This window comes from Rhinoderma darwinii, chromosome 1 (assembly GCF_050947455.1).
Source record: "Rhinoderma darwinii isolate aRhiDar2 chromosome 1, aRhiDar2.hap1, whole genome shotgun sequence".
Classification (NCBI taxonomy): Eukaryota; Metazoa; Chordata; class Amphibia; order Anura; family Rhinodermatidae; genus Rhinoderma; species Rhinoderma darwinii.
In genome coordinates, this window is record NC_134687.1 from 508713837 (window position 1) to 508737854 (window position 24018).

Genomic DNA, 24018 nt, shown 5'->3' on the forward strand with positions numbered 1-24018 from the left:
CTTCGCAGTCATCTTAGACCGACCTTTTCGGACGACGAGAATTATTGCGAACGGTTTCAGAAAATTCTCAATAAATGTTACTTGAATCTCATTAGCCTTACTATTGATAATTTACAAACACGAATTCAAGAACCTGATACTAAGATTAAAACACTCGAGCAACAACTTTCTGCTACTCTCAGCCCAAGTGACTGGGAGAACCTCAAGAGTCGCACAGACAATTCGATCAAGGAATTCTCTAAAAGCATTGAATAAAGGAAACGTGGCAAGTTTCAAAGAGACGCTAACGACTACACTAATAGAGTATACTGATGGAGTGACTCCTTCAATTTTCGAAACATGGGACGTCAATGAGGTCAACAAACTGGTGGAAGTTATTCCAGTTCAGGCAGCGATACATCTACAGGCAGATACCCACAGCAAAGTTTTTTAGCCAGCCGCAGAGGAAGAAACGAACCAGCAGGCGGGTGGGGAGGAGATGGTCGAGGACGCGAGACGAATGTACAGACGAGATCCCAGGTAAGGACAATAACCTGGTCGTCAACCTCTCCTCCCACTCTCACGCCAACGGAACTTTCCGTATTACAATGGGGACTATCCTTTTGTCGCACTGCCCCGTAACACCTTCACCCTCCAACAGGATACTTTTATAGGTCATTACATTTAAAAACACATTTTGGGGTGCGCACGTCGTCGCTCCCCCCCATTCCCCAACAACCTGATGATAATGTCGAACACCTTACCATCACTACTATGGGCTTACGTAATAAAAGTCACTTTGTCCCCCCCAAAACATATCATGCTACAGAGACAGTCATAGAGCTCATACAAAGGGATATCAATACTATCTTACACAAATATAGTTTGGGATATTATCCCCATCAAAAGAACTTGTCTATCGAGGAAACCAATGCACTATCTACCCTAGACCTAAATAAAGAGATCATAATCAAACCAGCTGATAAGGATGGGGCCATCGTTGTACTTGACCGTAAAAACTATGTGATGGAAGTAGCACGCCAATTAACAGAAACCAATACTTACAAAAAAATGTCACATGACCTTACCACTGATATATGGAGAAAAATCATTCTTATATTAGACTATCACCATAAAAACCACACCATAGATCAAAAGACCTATAAATTTTTACAAAACCCTTTCCCCCATCACTCCTGCCTTATGTTCTTCCCAAAATTCACAAATCACTCATCAACTCACCAGGCTGGCCCATAGTAGCCTCTACTGATTCCATTCTATCACCACTCTCTATTTTTCTTGAGAAAATGTTGACACCTTTGCTAAAAAAGAACATCGTTCATTCTAGACACTGGCCATTTTCTCCAGAACATACGTAATTTAGCGAGTGTAGAACCTCATTGCATTCTTACCACACTTGATGTCAATAGTCTCTATACGTCCATTCAACATCATGATGGCATAGTTGCTACTAAGAGATTACTAGATTCCACTGACATGACTATCAATTCCAAAAACGTCTGTTTGGAAAACTTAGAACTTATACTTAATGAGAATTTCTCTCTTTTTGGGGATGATTATTATAAACAAATATGCGGCACCGCAATGAGCTCAAATGTAGCCCCACCCTACACTAATGCTTATATGGCGGCATTTGAGGACGATTACGTAAACCCCAATCTCAAATTTGAAGAACACGCATTATGTTGGTTCTGCTATATTGTTGGCATTTGGAAGGGAACAGAAAATTCCCTGATTGATTTTCTCTTTGAAATAAATAAATATACGAGTGGGACTCCAATTTACACTCAATACCGACCACCATGAAATTAGCTTTTTAGACACCCTCGTCAAAAAGAATGACAGAGTTCTACACTAAACCAACAGACAGTAATGGCCTACTCCATTTCAATAGTAATCACCCCAAAAAAGCAAAAACGTCCTTACCGAAATCCCAATACAAATGAGTCTGTAGAATTGTTACAGACCATGTAATATGAGGCACCAGACTTAATGAGATGACCGACAAATTCCAACAGAGGGGCTATCCCATAAGAGTTCTTAGACATGAACTTACTAAAACGCTACAGGAGGAGTCTTCACCTCATATTGCACCTAGAAATAAAAACCTAGCTAGGATTCCATTCATCCATACATCCAAACATACCATCCTCTTGCACCCAAATTTCAACAAATAAATTACAAAACACTGGCTCACTCTACATACCGCCTATCCCATGACAAAATAATTTGCTCTACCTGCAATGATGTGCTTAAAACGTCCCCCGAACTTCAGAGACAGACTAGACTAATCCGAGCAGACATTGGTAGTAGAAGTAAATTACCAATACAGACATTCTTGAAATCTAGATGCAATGGCACTTTCCCAAGTCTGCACTGCTCCAGCTGTTCGAATATTAAGGGATTTCAACATCCAACTACTAATAAAACCTTTCCAATCAAGGGCTTTTACACATGCAAAACAAATTTTGTCATATACCTTATCAAGTGTCCATGCGGTTTGGTTTACATTGGAGAAACGACAACACATACGAGACCGTATAGCCATCCACAAATCCACGATTCGGTGTAACAAAACCTGGTTACCCATTCCAGATCATTTCCAAACGCCTTACCATAACCTGTCGCAGTTCAAATTTCAAGTTATAGAGCATATCCCGAGACCACGTAGGGGTGGCAACCATATTCGCCGACGTAAAGAACGTGAATCATACCGGATTCATACATAACAGACTTTGGCCCCCGAGGGATTAAATAGGGAGTTTGATCTATTGTCATGATTTATCAGATCAATAATTATACTGTAAATGCTACATAACATCATTTAGTTGTCTGATACCATTTGCGATTATTAAGTAATTATATACTAAGTTGCATACTAATCTGTATAGTTTCTTCCTCTTCTAGACACGCTAGAATGTTTTCCTTCACTGGACCAGGTACTAATACCATAAAACCGTCTGTTTGATTCGCTCTTTGGTTTTCTGCGTTCTCTTCTTTTATCTTTCTCATACGTCAATAGCTTCTCATAGTTTGATTTATTTTGTTTACACCACCAACATTATAAATTAAATTCTCGGACATCGGCACAAGAAGTAGCAGTGTTGGAGTCCATCCACAGAGGCCTCTGCTGTTTAATGGTGTGTATGTATAGTTGTCTTGGCAAACAGAAATAGACCTGACTCCATCTTTGTACTCCCTACACCTTGTGACCACATACCTCCGTTGCTATGTGCCGGATTTAGTCACTTTCGGTTTCCGGAACGGACGTACTTCCGGACCGGATAAAAGAACACAGATCGCTCACACATACTCCACACTGGCAAGTCTGGCAGACATCTATATACGATTCTTCACTACATTTTCAGGTAATTCCTTTTCAATTCCATCCTCTACTCTGCCGGTATTCTATGGTATGGTCTTCCATCTTTATGGCTTGGTCAGCCCCACCGCTCCCTGCTAGAACTATACTTTTGGATTTATATAGCAAAACCTCAAGCCTGGTATTAACGGTCACTGTTATGAGTTTCATCCTTGTCTAATCATGCAATATTTCCAATATGAAGATTTTTCTTTATCCCTATACACCAGATGCTCCTACTTTATGGATTTATGACACACTATGTCATATATATTTTATGGATCTCTATTTTATAGACGTCTATTTTCTATGAATACCATGATTATTTCTAATTTAAATACATGTATGCTATATTAAAATAAAATATTTTTTTTCCACACCGACAGTGATTAAGGCTGTGGATTGGCTGAAACTTCATTATTAAGTCGCTTCAACTGATTCATATAAAAACGCTGATTACATATGAAATAATATAGGATATACAGCTTTGTGAAAAAATAAATCTATTCAACTTTCAATATATTTACTTGCTTTCTTGTGAGTGCTGGGGTAATCGAGACAATACACATTGGGACTTCATCCCAACCCCTTTGCACCATACCGTCAACATAGGTGTGCATCCCATATACATTCTTTCTACACATATTTTAGGCCTTGGGCACATATCTGCCCATAACTTCTCCCTATCTTCGTTGTCTCGTCGTTTCATAACCTGGGAGAGCAGTCATAAATGTGACATTTCTGCACAGAATAAATACCGGTGACCACAACTATTGTCTCTAACATTTAGAGCCACCAATACAAGATATCTTCCATAGCGATTGAGAAGGAGGCCATCAGAACATGCAAAAGATTGGATTGAGGAGAAAATTCAACACCATACTGTAGGTTGTAAGGTATTTGGAAAATGATTGGAAAAAAATAAATATTCTCAAAAGCGGCACTTAACCCCTTAACGACAAGCGACGGATATATCCGTCGCAAGCAAGTTTTATTTCCCGCGTAGCGACGGATATATCAATCGCTCTGATCGGGTGGGTACTACAAGTGTACCCACGAGATCAGCGGCAGGGGCACGGCTGTTATACACCCCATCGGCGCCCCCTGCAAAGAAATCGCGGGGCGCCGTCGGGTTTCCATGGCAGCCGGGGGCCTAACAAAGGCCCCAGGTCTGCCTTCAGCAACTGCCGATTAAGCCATACCAGAGGCATCGCCTAATAGATTGCCTGTCAGTTTTACACTGACATTATACCAAAGCCTTATTGCCTAAGTATACCAAAGCATTATATCAGCGATCAGCAGATCGCATAGTGAAGTCCACTAATGGGCCAAAAAAAAAAAGAAAAGTAAACAGTTCAAACAAAATGTTTGAGAAAAAAAATAAAAAATAAAAAAAAGATTACAGTAAAAAATTAAATAAAACCACTTTTCCCAAAAACTGGTTATATTTAGTAAAAGTGTAAAAAACAAACACATACACGGTATTTCCGCGATCGGAACGACTCAAACAATAAAAGCTAACACATTAAATCGCCGGGTGAACAGCGTCCAAAAAAACGTGGGCAGAAATACTCTCTCCCATTCCCAGCATAAAAAAATAAAATAAGAGTTAAATCAATAAGTCCCATGTACCCCAAAATCTACCTCAAAATACTACCAATGAAAAAGACACCTTGTCTCACAAAAAAAAAAGCCCACATATGGATACATGTTATTTAATGCCGCATAGTGAACAGCGTAAATTTAGAACATGAAAAACAATGCTGGAATAGCGGTTTGTTTACAAATTCTTTCCCAAAATAAAAATAAAAGTTAATCAATAAATTCTATACATCCAAAAATGGTGCAATTGAAAATTACAACAAATCCCGCAAAAAACAAGCCCTTATATGGCTATGGCGACGGAATACAAAAAAAGTTACGACTCTTAGAATGAACCAGTGAAAAAACAAAAAATAATCCTTGATCATTAACGTGCAAAACGGGCTGATCATTAAGGGGTTAACTGACCCAATGGGAATCTAAACATGAAAAGATTAGAGAGAAAATGGACCGTTACATCGGAGTTGTGAAATTTAGGAAAACAAAAAGTTGATCCTATAAGACTATAATTTGAAGAGAAAGTAAATCAAATTGTGAATACACAGATTCTAAATTAGATCTCAGCACGAACTTCCTATGTGTAGAGAAATCAGTTTATAACATGACATTGGAGGATTAATTTGCTATCGGCAGAAAGAGGTCTAGAGCTTGAGCTAAAGCACCAGGGGATACCTTCATCTGTTATGACTGATAACTGAGGGAAAAAAAGCATTAAAATAAATAAAAGAAACCTATGATCCTTTCTTTCTATGGTTGTATTGTTTAGTTCCACGCAATTCAGTCATTCTTTACTGAGAAATAAATACAATATCAAGAGGCATTTCCCTAATGTTTTTGTTAACGGACAGATCCAAAATTGTAATATCCTGGCTAGTCTGTCTTTAGCAGCAATTGCAGTCTCTGAGTGTTAGACCAGCAGGTTTGTGGACCCACTGGGCTACTCCACCGGTTTGGCTTAGGGTCACCTCTAACGGGCGTTGTCTAAGCAGCCTCCGCGGTCTTCACCCTTTAACCCCTAGACAGGGATCTGGTCTTCACTGCGGGGAGGCTGCCAGGTCGCTACCTCTTGAGGTGGTCACGGCAAGGTAGCTGATGACCAGACAGATGCGAGACAGGCACAGGTAGATGGTACCTTGGCGGATGGAAGCTTAACTGCAGATCACAGGTCAGAGGTGGATAGCAGACAGCGTAACACAGGCAGGTAGCTGGACTAAGTACAGGAAGGCAGCAGGACACAGGCAGATTGTAGGCAGTGAACAGAAGTGAATGAACAGAAGTGAAATCTAAATCAAATCAATATTTGGTATGACCGCCCTTTGCTTTCAAAACAACATTAATTCTTCTAGGTACACTTGAACACAGTTTTTGAAGGAACTCAGCAGGGAGATTGTTCCAAACATCTTGGAGAACTAACCACAGATCTTCTGTGCATGTGGACTTCCTCAAATTCTTCGGTCTCTTTATGTAATCCCAGACTGACTCAATGGATGTTGAGATCAGGGCTCTGTGGAAGCCATATCACACTTCCAGGGCTCTGTGGAAGCCATATCACACTTCCAGGGCTCATTGTTCTTCTTTATGCTGAAGATCGCTCTTAATGATATTCGGTTTATGGGGTCATCGTCCTGCTGCAAAATACATTTGGAGCCAATCAAACGGTGATGGTATTGCATGCTGGATAGCTATCCACATGGATTTCTCAGCATCGAGGACACCAGTAATCCTGACCAAATCCCCAACTCCATTTGCTGAAATGTAGTCCCAAACTTGCAAGGAACCTTCACCATGCTTCACTGTTTGCAGATACTCATTGTACCGCTCTCCAGCCCTTCGGCCTGCAAACTGCCTTTTGTTAAGTAAAAGTTTGAAATACTTGGCATGATCAGTCCAGAGCACCTGCTGCCATTTCTCTGCACCCCAGTTCCTATGTTTTTATGCATAGTGGAATCCCTTGGGCTTGTTTCCACGTCAAAGCTATTGCTTTTTGGCCACAGTTCCTCAATGAAAACCATTTCTGGACAGACTTCTCAGAACAGTAGATGGTTGTACCTGGGGCCCACTGGTTTCTGATCGTTCTGAGCGGATGGCCCTGCTGGACATCTTCCAATGTCAAAGGGAAGTAAGCATGATGAGTCTTTGATCCACTGCACTACATTTCCTTGGCCGACCACTGCATCTACGGTCCTCAACGTTACCCATTTTTCTGTGATTCCTCAAAAGAGCTTGAACAGCACATCTTGAAACCCTAGTCTGCTTTAAAATCTTTGCCTGGGAGAGACCTTGCTAATGCAATATATATATACTACTATGTGTCTTGTTGATGTGCTCAGTCTTGCCATGGTGGACTTGTGACATGTAACAGTCTTCCACAACCTCACATTTGTAGCAGAGTTTGGCTGTTTCTCAACCCCTTTTAAGCCTCCTACACAGCGGTTTCTGTTACAGTTAATGACTGTGTTTCAACCTACTTATAAAAATAATGATCATTATCACCTGTTTGGTATAATTGGTTAATCATACACCTGACTATAATCCTACAAAATCCATTACTATGTGCAAGTGTACCTAGAAGAATTGATGCGGTTTTGAAGGCAAAGTGTGGGCACGTCAAATATTGATTTGATCTAGATTTCTCTTCTGTTCATTCACTTTGTATTTTGTTAATGGACAAAAAAAACATATTAAATATTATATATACACACATACATAGTACACACACATATATATACACACACACACACACACACACACACACACACACACACACACACACACACACATACATATAATAGCAGTGAGGAGTTAGATTGGTGAAGTCATTCATTCTGTGGAATAAGAGGGGTCAATTTTGAGATGGGTGGCAAATGTTGCACATGTTGGTTATAGTGCATTTCCTTCTGAAATACTGGGGAAAATGGGTCGTTCCAGACATGGTTGTGATGAAAAACGTACTTTGATTAAAAACTTGATTGGAGAGCGAAAAACAAAGAGAAGTGCAGCAAAGTATAGGCTGCTCAGCTAAAATGACCTCAAATGCCTTGAAGTGGCAACCAAAACCTGAAAGACACGGAAGCAAGCGGGAAACTACTGTTCGAAGAATAGCCAAAATGGCAAAAGCTCAGCCAATGATTACCTCCAGAAAGACCAAAGAAGATGTAAAGTTACCAGTGAGTACTGCTACAATCAGAAGACTATTAAGTGAAGCCAACTTACCAGCAAGAACTCCCAGCAAAGTCCCGTTGTTGAAAAAAAACCAAAAAAAAAACACGACATGTCCTGAATAGGTTAAAATTTGCCAAGGAACACATTGATTGACCCAAAGAGAAATGGTGCAACATTTTGTGGACTGATGAAAGCAACATTTTTCTTTTTGGGTCTGGTGGCTGCAGACTATGTCAGACGACCCCCGAGCACTCCCGAGCACTGAATTCAAGCCACAGTACACTGTGAAGACAGTACAGCATGGTGCTGCAAAAATCATGATATGGGGATGTTTCTCATACCATGGTGTTGGGTCTATTTATCGCATACAAGGAATCATGGATCAGTTTTAATATATAAAAATACTTATGATCATGTTGCCCTATGCTGAAGAAGAGCTGCCCTTGAAATGGGTGTTTCAACACGACAATTACCCAAAACACACCAGAAAGCGAACAACATCTGGGTTACAGACAAACAGGATTGAGGTTATGGAGTGGCCAGCACAATCCCCTGACCTCAATCCCATAGAGAACTTGTGGGGTGACATAAAAAAAAAATGCGGTTTATGAGGCAAAACCTCAAAGATCTTCCTGGACTGGAATACCTGTTCAGAGGTGCCAGAAGCTGGTCGACTCCATGTAACACAGATGTCAAGCAGTTCTCAGAAACAACGGTTATGCCATTCAATATTAGTTCAGTAAAGTGAAATCAAACATTTTTTTTGAGTTTATACATTACATTTGAGTTTTAAAGAAAAATGCTAGCAATATATATAGATTTTTTTGAACAGCCTAATATTAATTTTTCTTTACTTTCTGTAAAGGATTAACACAAACTGGATCAATGTTATTGTTTTGATTTGGAAGTGAATGTGTAGTATGTCCAGCGCATTTGCATTTAGGCAAATAAAAGTTCTTATAATGATTTCATTTGCATTTTTAAACTCACTGCTATATTTTTTCATATATATATATATATATATATATATATATATATATATATATATATATATATATATATACACACACACACACATATACATACACACACACACACACACATATAAATAATTGGTACATAAAAAAGGACCAGGGAGGAGGGTAGAAGATGTCACTGCCTTCACCCAAAAACTTAAAGCATTTACAGGATACCGGCCATAACAGCCCACTGTATAGGCAGAAGAAGAGATAAAGGGCTAGAGCGTAGCTTGCTTGGTCTCCATTTAAGACAGTGCAGTTGAGCAGCCTGCCTCGTCCCTAGGATTCCATCTGGGACAGCTATGGGATATCTTAAAGAGGCTCTGTCACCACATTATAAGTGCCGTATCTCCTACATAAGATCGCTATGTGCTGCCTTATACTAACACATTAAAAAATACTGAAGTGTTTAGACAGTGAATAGACATTCCACGGGATGTCTATTCACAATCTGTGCACTTCGTTACTGTTTTTGTGGTAGTTACAGCAGAGCAAAGCGTAATCCCACGAGATTACGCAGTAAATGACAGGTTACAGCGAGATTACGCTTTGCTCTGCTGTATCTACCACAAATACAGTAATGAAGTGAAGAGATTGTGAATAGACATCCCGTGGAATGTCTATTCACTGTCTAAACACTTCAGTATTTTTTAATGTGTTAGTATAAGACAGCACATAGCGATCTAAAAGGATCCCTATGCGCTGCCTAAATGAATGGAAAGGAGCGCATGACGCTGATTGGTCAGCGTCATACACTCCTCTGTACAACGCCCACTTGGTCTAAAGTAAAAACACGCCCACTTGGGCATTAAGCAACTCATTAGCATAAATCTAAAATCGCTAATAAAGTGGTAAAAATAGATCGTTTTATTAAATAAAAAGCACTGCGGTCATCTACATTATAGCGCCGATCTCCTTATGTAGGAGATACGGCACTTATAAATGTGGTGACAGAGCCTCTTTAAGTGTTGGTGGTATTTATTTTTCTGACTTTTGTTATGAATAAACATAGTAACATTGTATGTAAGGCTGAAAAACTCATTTTGAGCCTCAGACTTACATAGAGAAGCTGGCTTCTGGTCCACACAAGACGCTGTGTGAATCGGCCAGCCAGATTAGAGATCACGTGATCGCACGGGGGAGCCGAACGGGGCCGGTGTTTTGAAAACTAGACGCTAGGTGAGGAAATACATAGCATGTACATGATGCCCATTACAGACGGGCAAAGTAATAAAAATTCTCACGGGAGTGCTTCTTTAAATAATCTTTTTGGGGTACTGCAGTCCAGCAATTCCATTTATTACTTTGGTTGACCGCCTTTGAAGCCTTGTTTTAGAGATTCTTTTGGGACAATTTGGTAAGGCCAATTGACATTCCATTCAGAGCTCTGTCCACTTGGATATTGTTTGGACTATTTAGAAAATACAAGTTATTTGAAGACTGCTGCATTGCATTTATGCCAGTCTCAAATTACTTTCTGTTGTTCCCTTACCATATGGGTAGTTACTGACCCTGTCTAATTTTGTTCAAATAACCAAAAGAAGTCAGGAGTGGCTCAATTGCTGGAGTAGGGCTGGATTTAGTCTGATAGCGTTACTGGTGATTCTTATTTGGAAATTTTGGACACCAGGAGTAAAGGATAAAATAGTTTTCACTAAAAGTCTTCTTACACGGCCCAACATGGGCTATGTAAACGAGCACCGATCAACGAGACATCTTGTTGATCGGCGCTCGTTTACTCATTTAACAAGAAGCAAGGCATGGGGACGAGTGATCGTTCCTACGATCGCTTGTCCCAATACATTTCCATCATGTCGGCAGCACATCTCCCTGTTTACACAGAGGAGATGTGCTGCCGACAACGATAATATTTCATGCTGCATAAACGATACGATCAGCCAATGAACGAGCGTTTGCTCGTTCTTCGGCTGATCGTTGCCCTGTGTACACAGAGCAATGATTGGGAACAAGAGTGCATGTACACGCTCGCTTGCCTGATAATTGGCCAGTGTAAAATGGCATTTACACACTGCAGTGAAAAATGGCTGCAAAATTAATCAGGTGAGATCATATCTTCAGATATTCAGAGCTGTGCTAATCATCTTCAAGAAAAGGTTTTGTTTTCCTTTTTTTTTTTTTTTAAGGAAACATATGCTGCTGAGCAATTACTTTGAAGCCAGGAACTAAATACACCTCCATCAAGAAAAAAAATAAGATTGTCAGTGACAATGATTTGAAGGAGCAGGTGTTACATTTATAGTAAGACCTAAAATTAACCAGAAAACCAGTCAAGAACAGACAACATATGTAAGGAGACACAGATGGTGCATCGTTTTAACTTCCAAAATTTTTTTTTAATAACTAACAAACATTCTAGCAAATTTATTTTCTAGAATGATTTCTCATTTTCTTTAATCAATTTACAGTTGTCAAATATTCTACATGTCTTCTAATCTAGTATAATAAATATGTATTGAATCCTTTGAAGACCACATACACTATATATATATATATATATATATATATATATATATATATATATATATATATAGTAAGATAAATCTGCATCAAGAGAGCAGTTTACCCATACCACTTTGTCTCTTTGGGAATATGCATTTAATTTCTACCATATCTATCATCAACCTCACTAGTATACTGTCACACTAGGCAGCTTAAAGTGAAGGTTCACACACAAAAAATTTAAATTTGGGGTTGGTTAGAGTAGCACCTTGACCTCTAAGCAATGTATTAGTTTATTTTTTCTGTGCAATCTTCATTCATTTTTTCTTGTTGCTCGGAATTATCTTTATAAGATAAAATAATTCTCAGTTCGAGCCTAGTAGGTGATAACTTTTAGTGTTCCACTGTTATGTTTCTCACCGGAGAAAAGTGTATACGCTAAGCAGGTATACGCTAAGCAGGTTTAGCGCTGGCTAGACTGGGGTATGGAGTGTACAATATCTACCCGTCCTTCACCATAAACCCCCGCAAGGAGGTATGGACTTTCCCAGGTGGATTACCAGGTCTCGGCCCACAGAATAGTCACCTATTGTCGGCAGAAGCATGGTACTGTAGAACTGGTGGAAAAGTCAAGAACATAGCTATGGGTCGTCAACAGATAAGTGGTCAGGATGCAACAAGTAGGAGGATGAGATATAATCGTAGTCAGGCTGAGAAGTAGATGGCAAGACAACCATGAGGACAAGGCGACAAATCTAAAGGGCAAGACAAGAACATAATCAAGAAACAAGGCCACGGTCACAATCAGGAGTCAGGAAGAGAGTCAAATAGTAATAGCCACAATAGCAGAACACAGCATGTACCTTGATCTGCGGCGCAAGATCAATTGAAGTCTCTCCTTTCAATAGGCCGCTAGGCCTGATGTCTTCAGTAGCCGGCAGTCACCATGGGAACACGATGCGGCTGGTGTAAGTGAGGCAGCAGAGGAGCCGCCAGATGTGTCATATGCATGCTGCAAATACTACTCCCCTGCCTGCTGTGTAATCACAGCAATCTGTATTGTGGCACATACTACACAAACCCCACCTCCCTCGGCTGTGTGAGATCATATTTTCATACATGGAGATAGCCCACTTCTTCCTATCCCCTCTCAGCAACCAAGACTGTTATGTCTCCTCAGTTCTTCCTGCTACTGCCGAGATGGTTCTTCTCAGTTACTGCCGTCATCAAAACATCCTTGCACGTATGCTCTCTCACTACCACTATTCTAATATAGATCAGAACATTCAATGGATCTAAAATAGTCATCCATGTTTAAACCAGTCTGATTGAAGTAGCAATTCAATGTCAGTCACGTCGTCACACAAGATATGGAACCCCCTACATATCACGAGCCTGCTCTTGTAGCACCCAGCATCCGATAAAAAAAATACTGCCGTTTCCTTATCAAAATACGTTAGTTTGCATGTGATCTGTTCTGTAAATAAGGCAGAGCTAAATGTGTGGCTGACAGATGTGGAAGACTGGCTCACCACAATCATAGGTCTTGACTGGCAGCAATCTAATGGACAGAGGAACTACGGTACGTAGAGATTACTGAAGAGGGCAGTTGAAACAGATACCGTAGAGATCAAGAATAACAATAACTAACAGTGTAGCATGTATGAAAACACACAAGGCACACTAACTTGTAATCATCCCAAGAGCAGTGCTCAAACCGAATTTTAATGCAGAGTTTAATACAAATGCAGAGCACATTCACTACGGTGTATGAGCGTATGTATGGAAAATGTATAGAACACTTGAGCCTTCAAGAACCAGACACCGCCATTTTTAGCTTTCGAACGTTGAACGGCTATAACGCTTATTTGTTGGGCCAGTGAGGTGAGTTTTGCAATATTTCTTGTAAACCATGCAGGTTTTTTTAAATCATTTTTATATACATACTTTAACATTTTTAGGCTTAATAGTTTGTAAAAAAGCTATTTATTTTTTTTTACAACTTTTTTTCAGTCAAGCTAATTTTTTCTGGTAATATGGTATTACGCAAAAATAGACTATTTGTAATTGTTTACCGTTAACTATGAAACATCGAATGTCAATCTTAGGGTAATTGGGTCTGGGCCAGTGTTATGACAATGATTAGCAGGGGAGCATTTTTTGGGGGGGGAGGGGGTGTAGTATTTGTATTTTTTTTAATTTCATTTAAGTTTGCTTTTTTTTTTACTTTTATGATTTTACTTTTTTTTTTTTTATTATTATTATGGTCGGTCCTTCAAAAGATCTGAAAAGACTATTGGAGGCTTTATTAATTTTATTTGCTTTTAACTATACTTCTCCAGTGAGAAAATCAGCCCTGTCATTTTCTATCCTATTTTTAAACAAGTTTTAAACAGCCCCATCCCTATTGGTAGCACTACTGAACATTAAAATGTACCTCCAGTAAAAAAACAACTGGAAGCTTCCCAGTGCTCAGGGATCTTCATGTGCAATACCTTCGTAAAGACTTTACTTTCAGGCAGTAGCTCAGCTGTTTGCTCTTCTTCATAAATTCCCTAACAGGAAGTTGTTATCATAGTCTGCCATGTTAAGGCCTCATGCACACGACCGTAGTGTTTTTCTGGTCCGCAAATTCCAGGACCGTGTTCCGTGAAATGTCATCCGCAGTTCATCCGTATGTAATCCGCAGTTCATCCGTATGTAATCCGCAAAATGCGGATGAAAAAAATAAAGCCTAGGTAAAACAGGATGACGACAGAACTCATTCCCGGTCGTCGCCTAGCAACATTTCCGCAAATCCGCAAACTGCGGATGACACATGGAGGTGTATCCGCAATTTCCACGGGCCCATTGACTTCTATTGGCATGTCCGCATCGAATTTGCGGCCCGTAATAAGACATGTCCTGAGTTTCTGCGGCACGGATTTGCGGACATGCGGAGACCCGTGAAAACACGGATAGTGTGTATGGGCCCATAGAAATGAATGGGTCCGCAATTCTCCAGTGGATTTGCGGGGGAATTGCGGACGCAAAAACACGGTCGTGTGCATGGGGCCTAAGGATGCAGTGGAGCTGCAGCCCGGTCACAGTTTTTACAAGCTTCCCCTTCCTACCACAGCAGAGAGCACGTGCAGATGCTGCTGTGAAAACAGGACTATATTAGGTGGCAAGTTTCCTCAACAGATACACAGCCCACTTGTAATTCCATTTGGGTAAGATGTTAATGATATTTTAGCTAGCTCTCTCCCAGCCGGGAGGAAGCGAAGGGCAGCACTAATTCAGGTCCTCATACTCTGCTCCTGGCTAAGTGATTTGAGATAATAAACAGCATAGAGAGCTCATTTGTTAATTATAAACTTGATTTTACACATAGAGTACACATGTATATCCAAGAAAACATTTTTAAGGGGAACACTGGAGATACTCTAATGCTCACATTTTTCTCTTGTAGCATACAATGCGATTGCAATTATTATTATACCATTGCACATTGTAGTGTCATTTAAGACTGTAATACCATTAATGACAGGTGCTCTTTAACGCCTAAAACGCTCAGCGGCGTAATATTCCGTCGCGGTGACTGCCCTGTTCGCGCTCAGAAACGGAATATTAAGTCGCGGGAGTAACTGCCATTTCAGCCGTCTTCCCGACACATGCAGGAGCTGTGACAGCTGCTGTCTTGTACAGCGGTTGCCGCAGCTCCTATAGCGGGGACCGATCGCGGCTTTTTAGCGGTTAAGCTACCATCGCCGGCCTGCTACACGATAGTGGCCAGCAATGGTGACTATGGCAACCGGACACCTAACAATGGCATCCGGCTATGCCATCGACGGAAGCCTAGTGGGTCCTGACAAAGTCAGGACCCACTATGCTTGCTGTCAGTGAGTAGCTGACAGCTCTAATACACTGCACTACGAATTGCGATCAGGGCCTCCTGCCCTCAAGTCCCCTAGTGGGACAAAGTAATAAAGTAAAAAAAAAAAAAGGTGTAAAAATAAGAAAATAAAAGTTTTAAAAGTAATAAAAGTAAAAATCCCCCCTTTTCCCTTATCAGTCATTTATTATTAATAACAATATATAAGCAAACAAATAAACTATACATAATTGGTATCGCCGCGTCCGTAACGGCCTGATCTACAAAATTATTTCGTTTTTTATCCCGCGCGGTGAACGCCGTAAAAGAAAATAATAAACCGTACCAGAATCACAACTGTTTGGTCACTTCACCTCCCAAAAAATGGACTAAAAAGAGATCAAAAAGTCGCATGTACCTAAAAATGGTAATGATTGAAACTACAGTTCGTTACGCAAAAACTAAGTCCTAGCACGGCTTTATTGATGGAAAAATAAAAAAGTTCTGGCGCTTAGAATAAGGTAACACAAAAAGTGAATGATTTTTTACAAAAAGTTTTTTATTGTGCAAACTCCATAAGACATAAAAAAAAACTATAAACATATGGTATCGCCGTAATCGTATCGCCCCGCAGAATAAAGGGAATATGTCATTTATAGTGCAAGGTGAACGCTGTAAAAAAAAAAAATAGAATAAAAAAGCCAAAATAGTAGAATTGCTGTTTTTTATCTCCACGCCACTCAAAAATAGAATAAAAACTGATCAAAAAGTCACATGCACCCCATGAAAACTACAATGAATTCCTCAAGGTGTCTAGTTTCCAAAATGGGGTCACTTCTGGGGGGTTTCCACTGTTTTGGCACCACAAGACCTCTTCAAACCGGACATGGTGCCTAAAAAAAAAAGGAGGCCTCATAATCCTCTAGGTGCTCCTTTGCTTCGGAGGCCGGTGCTTCAGTCCATTACCGCACTAGGGCCACATGTGGGATATTTCTCAGAACTGCAGAATCTGGGCAATAAGTATTAAGTTGCGTTTCTCTGGTAAAACCTTTTGTGTTAAAAAAACAAAATGGTATAAAAAGGATTTTCTGACAAAAAATAAATGAAAAAAAAAATGTAAATTTCACCTCTACTATGTTCTAAATTCCCGTGAAACACCTAAAGGGTTCATAAACTTTCTATATGCTGATGTGAATACTTTGAGGGGTCTAGCTTCTAAAATGGGGTGTTTGATGGGGGTTTCTAATATATAGGCCCCTCAAAGCAACTTCAGAACTGAACCGGAACCTAAAAAATAAATAAATTATGCAATACTTCGCTTACTTACATTAGATTAATAATGAGCCGTGCCCACCCCGAGATGACCCCAGTTTTGACCGTTTGTATAAATGGAGACCCCTATTAGACCATTTCAGTGGCCGGTTTTCCCAAGCATACACCCCCGAGAATTTTATTTCTATTGATGAGTCCATGGTACATTTTAAAGGGAGGCTTCAATTCCGCCAGTACCTGCTGAGTAAGAGGGCAAGGTATGGCGTTAAGCAGTGCGAGAGTGCATCAGGCTATACCTACAAATTTAGGATATATGAAGGGAAGGACACCAGTATTCATCCCCCCAGAATGCCCCCCCTTACTGGGAGTTAATGCAAAAATTGTGTGGGATTTGGTGCACCCACTGCTGGACCAGGGTTACCGCTTCTACCTGGATAATTTTTATACCAGCATCCCACTCTTCAACTGCCTCGCTTCCAGAAGTACTGCGGAATGCGGCACTGCTAGAAGAAATCTGAGAGGCCTCCCTAAGACTATGCTTGGGCAAACAAGAAGGGGTGAGAGCAGGGCACAATCTAGCAGCAACATATTGTGTGTCAAGTACAAGGACAAGAGAGATGTCCTTATATTGACAATAATACATGGCCACACCAGTACCCATGTACCTGTACGAGGTACCAGTACAGAGAACCCCAAACCAGACTGCATCCTAGACTACAATAGGTACATGGGAGGGGTGGACTTGTCAGATCAAGCCCTGAAGCCCTACAGCGCCATGAGGTGTGGTATAAGAAGCTGGCCGTGCACATCATACCTATGGCATTGTACAATGCGTACGTGCTACGTCGATGTGCAGGCCAGATGGGAACTTTCCTGGAATTTCAAGAGGTGGTTATCAAGAAACTAATTTTTATGGACCAAGAAGGGGGGGGCATCCAGTACTTCTGGAAGCGAGGCCACACGCATCCTACCAGGGCAACACTTTCCAGGAGAAGTTCCCCAAACTGGCAAGTAGGGAAAAAGTCAAAAGAGGTGCAAAGTCTGCTATAAGAGGGGGATAAGGGAGGACACAATATATCAATGTGACACGTGTCCCGAAAAACCAGGGCTCTGTATGAAAGTGTTTTAAAATTTATCATACATCCTTTGATTTTTAATCTAACCCAGTTTTACTTACCCTGATGCACTCCGCACAGCTTATCCCACTCGCCTTTCCCTTTACAGTTTATGGGGTGTATGTCCCACATTACAGTTTATGGGGTGTATGTCTCCGGTCAAAATGCTCACTACACCTCTAGATGAATGCCTTAAGTGTGTAGTTTTTAAAACGGGATCACTTCTTGGGGGTTTCAATTGTACTGGTACCTCAGGGGCTTCTGCATACATGACTTCGCACCAGAAAATCCCCAGTAGGCCAAATGGTGGTCCTTTCCTTCTGAGCCCTCCCATGGGCCCAAACGGCAGTTTATCACCACGAATGGGGTATTGCCGCACTCAGGACAAATTGGGCAACAAAATGGGGTATTTTGTTCCCTGTGAAAATAAGAAATTTTGATCACAAATTACATTTTATTGGAAAAAATGAAATTTTTTTCATTTCACAGCCCAATTCAAATAGGTGCTGTGAAAAAAAACTGTGCGGTCAAAATGATAGCAACAACCATAAATGACTTCCTTGAGGGGTGTAGTTTCCAAAATGGGGTCACTATTGGGGGATTCCTACTGTTTTGGCACCTCAACACCTCTTCAAACCTGGCATGCTGCCTAAAATATATTATAATAAAAAAAAAAAAAAGAGGCCTCAAAATGCACTAGGTGCTTCTTTGCTTCTAGGGCTTGTGTTTTAGTCCACGAGCGCACTAGAGCCACATATGGGGCATTTCTAAAAACTGCAGAATCTGGACAATACATATTTAGTAGTATTTCTCTGGTAAAACTTTGTGTTACAGAAAAAAATTGAATAAAATTTAAATTCAGCAAGAAAAATTTAAATTTGCAAATTTCACTTTCACTTTGCTTTAATTCCTGTGAAATGCCTGAAGGGTTAAAAAACTTTCTAAATGCTGTTTTGAATACTTTGAGGGGTCTAGTTTTTAAAATGGGGTGTTTTAAGGGGGTTTCTAATACATAGGCCCCTCAAAGCCACTTCAGAACTGAACGGGTACCTTAAAAAAAAAAAAGGCTTTTGACATTTTCTTAAAAATATGAGAAATTGCTGTTTATGTTCTTGTAACATCCAGGAAAAATAAAATAATGTTCAAAAAAACGATGCCAATCTAAAGTAGACATATGGGAAATGTGAACTAGTAACTATTTTGGGTGATATAAGCGTCTGTTTTACAAGCAGATGCATTTAAATTCTGAAAAATGCTATTTTTTCAAAATGTTCTCTAAATTTTGCAATTTTTCACCAATAAACACTGAATATATCTACCAAATTTTACCACGAACATGAAGCCCAATGTGTCACGAGAAAACAATCTCAGAATCGCTTGGATAGGTTAAAGCATTCCGACGTTATTACCACATAAAGTGAAATATGTCAGATTTGAAAAATGGGCTCTGAGCATTAAGGCCAAAACTAGGCTGCGTCCTTAAGGGGTTAACAAATGATCACACTTTCAGCGTTATTACCAGGGCGCCAATAAACGTACAATTCTTTAACCGATTCCCATATTTTTTTCTTACATCAGATAAAAAAGGGTTATCCGGATGTGAACATTTTTAAGTAAGGGCTGGAAACAAATAAATCAAAAAAGCAATATGTACCTATCCTTGCCGATGACGATCCAGCGCTGAGGCTCCGGCGGCACTCCCTATGGTTGTTTACATGCATGTAGAATGTAACCGCTGCAGCCGGAGGGCCCAGCAGTCATATGTTGCATTTCCGATTTGTCACCAGTGAGCCCTGCTGAGCCCTCAAAATTGGCTGCAGGGCTTAACATGCTACGGTCATGTAAACAACCACCGGGAGTGCCGCTGGAGGAAAGGATAACCCCTATAAATTCATGTTGTTTGGCATAAAGAAAAAATGAAATGTATTTTATACAGTGTAACACATGGAGCTTCCCTGCTCAGACAAGCCTATAATTCTACATAAGTAGGTATCTCTTATTCTACTGTTTGGCCACTCATTCAACAACTTTCATAAAATATTAGTATTTTAGAAGAAAATGGCCTGCAGCTGGCCTGAAAGGAATGTTTTATGTTCTGACCAAATATTACTCATAGCAGCAAACTAAAAACATCACCTCTGAATCAGTACTTGATAGCTATTAGTCATTTTACCTTGACTTTGCAGAAAATGGTGCAGCTAGCAACAAATCGTTACGTCATGTTGCTTGGTAACAAAATATGGCTTATTGTGCGCGCTAGTCATGCATCTCCCACACCAAAAACACCATGTACAGCCAAAGAAGTAAAGTTTAAAAAGAAGCTTACATCTAGTTAACACATGTAACATTAGTCAAATCATTTAAAGAGAACAGGTCTATTTTGAGAAAATGTGAGAGTTGATGAATAAATTCACAAATTGGTACAACTACAAAATAGGTATCGGATTCTATCTGCAGGGAGGATTAATCCTTTTCATGCTGTACACTAGTAAGTCATATACACTGTCATGCTTTACAAGATCACATGGACATAACTTTCATAAGGTGAGTAGAGTTTGCTCAGCACTGAGAAACGAACATGGAACTGCAATGCAATATAGTCCCTACTCCCCACCTCAAAGTAGCCACCAAGGAGGCAGCGAGTTTAAAAAGCACTAGGCTCCAGGTCCGCACTGCAGGATTCAGAGCTCAAATCTCCTTTGCTGCCTCAATGTCTGCACAAAACTTATTCTGCGAATTTCCATTCCGAGACACATAGTCTTTACAGCTGGCACTCTACACCAAACGGATGTAAAAAAAAACTAGCAGTCCTGCTGGACTATGAGAGCTCAGGTAAGCTGAATGACAACCAGCAGAACTGCAAACATTTTTCTGAACAATGATACATGTTGTAACTCAGGATCTGTACAAGCGAAGTAAAGCTTTGTATGATCATGAATGGCATGCATACGAGCACAGTCAAGTGGCAACTTCAAAAGCAGAACGGGAGATTTGTATGTGTAATATGTTGAAATGAAAAAGCAAGGTAAAGAAGAAAAAAATAAATAATCAGTGGCCATGCATTATTCTCCAACTCCAACCTCAAGGACATTCACCGAATGTGCCAAAGCAGGACTCCTCAGCCATGACAGCAATGAGCTGAAGGGTCTGTACAGTTTCTAGTGCTGTCACTAGCTGTGTCTCGGACATCCACACAGAGCAAGAAGTGAGATGACAAGTCATAGATTAAAAGACAAGGAAACACAGCTGAGTAACAAATTTAATAATGGAACAAGCCCAGCAGCTAGACCCAAAGGATAATGATAAACACTTACAGAGAAAGCCTCAGAGGCTTAAAATTGGACTTGGATTTTCTAATCCAAAAAATTAAGCCTGGAGAAAAGCTGCAGAACAGCAGCCTAAACCGATCAACATTAGCAGATTAAAAACAGCAATATTTCTGTCACAAAGAAAAAATGTCAACTTGTTAAAAAGTAAGATAGACAAAGGGACGGTATAATTGAAAATATATATGAAAGGTACCGAATGCTTATCATTCTTCTCTACAGTTATTGGGGACACGGACTCAATGAAGCAGATAGATTAAAATATTTGGACTTGATGTACTGAAGTGCCAATCGCAGTCTGCAAAAGCATAAATTTCACAGAGCAGTGAGGTTGATATTATTATGATTGCCTAAAAGCATACTAAGTCTGATACTCTATGGGTTCCTCCTGGCATTTTTTTTTTAATAATGGCCTATCCTTTGGATAGGTCATCAATATCATATTAGTGGGGGTCCAACTCCCGGCACCCCCGCCGATCAGCTGACTGAAAGGCATGCGGTGACTAATGCCACTCTTTATAGTTTACCAAGCACAGCATTGTACACATCTGTAGCGACTATGCCTGGGATTGCAGTTCCGGTCCCATTTAAAAGAAACAGTGAAGTCGCCACGGCCCCTTCAGTCAGCTGATCTGCGGAGGTGCAGAGTGTTGGACCCCCACCGATCTGTCGTTGATAACCTAAAAATAGGCCGTGAACTTAAAATGCCTGGAGAAACACTTTAATATATGAAAGATGCCTATGGCCCAAGTTACATGGGTGAGTTATGATTAGTAGGTTATGGGCATTTGGTTATACACTATGAAAAATACATTAGTTTTGAGGCTAATCACTGCCAATTTCAATTCTCCAATCATGCCATTACAGTATAGCTTAAAAGGAGTTCTCTGGTTAAGAAAACCTATTTTCATATACAGATCTGGAGGACCTGTCCTGTACTGAATTACACAGGTAATCCTATGATTTGAATGAGCACTGTGTAATGCTTAATTTCCCCTGTGGTGGTGCTGCAGTAAGGTCAGTTTCGCCACAGATAACGGACCGCTGGGGTTCCCTGCACGGGGACACTTTGTAATCTGTTTATTGACAAGAAACTCTCAACAAGCAGGGACTGTCCAAAGTGGACAACTTATTTAAAGTGAATGTCCACCTATTAACACCAGGTCATTATTACTATAGGTCCAACATTCTAAGCTGGTTAATTTCATAATATATTTTAGTGATCAGCGCTCAATTTTTCTAGTACTGGGCTCTAACTTCCCCTGCACAGACAAGTTAAAAATATAGAATTCTGTCTACTTGCAGCCACCACCAAGGGGAGCTTAGGATCTTTCTGCATACGGTTTTAATATTCAGTCTAATGTAAACACAGAAGGCAGACTCCTACGCTCCCCCAAGTGGTGACTACAGGCAGACAGAATTTTAGAATTTATATTTATATCTATGCAAGAGAACTGGAGCTCTACATAAAAAAAAGAAAAAACTGGTTCAGGCCTCTATAAAGATATACAGCAGTATGAAATTAATCAGCACTGTATTTCAGATCTACTAGGATTTAAAAAAACAAGGGTGGTCATTTACTTTATGGTAAAAATAGTTGTGGTGATGCACAATTTCTGTATTATTTCTGCTATTTGTACCAATTTTAGGATCTGGAGATATATTAAAGTACAGCTTTCATACAGTAAAAATGAAACTATTCTTTTGAGAAGAAAAATAAGACAATTATCCTGTGTTGCTTTTACTTTTGACGGTCGCATGAAAAATTTTGTATAGTCAGAGTACAATGTTGTTACTGGGACAGAGACCAAACAGATCAATCGGAGGTCGCTATAAATTTTAAAAAAAACAACAAAATATTGGACTCAAAATAACCCATTTAATAAACTGCAGATTTTTCTTACTACAATGGATTCTTCTGAACTGAAACGTAACTTACTCCATTGTGCAGCAGTTTCCCCATCCTTGGTGATGTTCCACTGGAAGACGGCATTTATCTTTTTAACCATTTCACTCCCAGCATCTTTGATTCGACGGCCGATTTCTTCAAAGACCAGATTACTCTGTAGTCCTACATCCTAAAATGCCATGGTCACAACTTGGTTATATTGTGTAAATATACATTAGTTCTATCTGTTAATTGTCCACATAAGAAAGCAGTACTCATTTTTGAAATGCTGCAAATGGCAATAATGATTGTTCCTTAGAAATGGATGGTCTGGTCCTAAAATCAATGCCATGCACCATGGAGCGGCCTGTCACGCATGGTAATACTATTACTCTGTACAGCCTGGTATGGAATTATAAACTGTGTTACATGTAGTAATATACTGTCTGGTTGCAGATGAAATTAGAGCAATGGATTTATTGCTTAGGGAAAACAAGATTAAATGTCATAATGGGAATGGATTATAGAGAAATAGTATTTGTCTATTATAAAATATACATGTAATACATCTAAGATCTTACAACAAAGGATGAGACAAGAACATTCTACACAGAGATTATGTATAAAACTGATGAAATACTATGGGCCATAGCCCAACCTAAGAGAATATACTGTGCTGCACACATCTTATTGTACTTCTCAAAATGACTTTACAGTTTTTTCAAATATGAAAACTAGCTCTCCGCTAGAAGGAAAGCCATCTCTCTAGTGTTACCTGTTGGAGGTAGCTTCCCTGTAAGTCAATGTCTAATCCACAGAAGAGCCTTAAAACACAACTGGGGATTTTAGCCAAGCCAGGGTCTTCCTCAAAAGGAAGAGAAAGCAGTTTTGCCCCTCGTTAGTAAAGAGCAGGGTGCTGGTTGGCTGGGTGAGGCGCCTGGAGGTTGCTGGTTCTCGTTA

At 40.0% G+C, this 24018-nt stretch overlaps 1 protein-coding gene across 1 annotated transcript in view; it reads right to left on the minus strand.

Moving 5' to 3' along the window:
- HSD17B4 (hydroxysteroid 17-beta dehydrogenase 4) overlaps positions 1 to 24018 on the minus strand; it is a 321488-nt gene that overhangs the window by 19216 nt on the left and 278254 nt on the right. The window contains exon 22 of the mRNA XM_075836285.1: positions 23110 to 23248. Coding sequence (XP_075692400.1) covers positions 23110 to 23248 — 139 coding nt within the window. The remainder of the gene's footprint in view (positions 1 to 23109; positions 23249 to 24018) is intronic.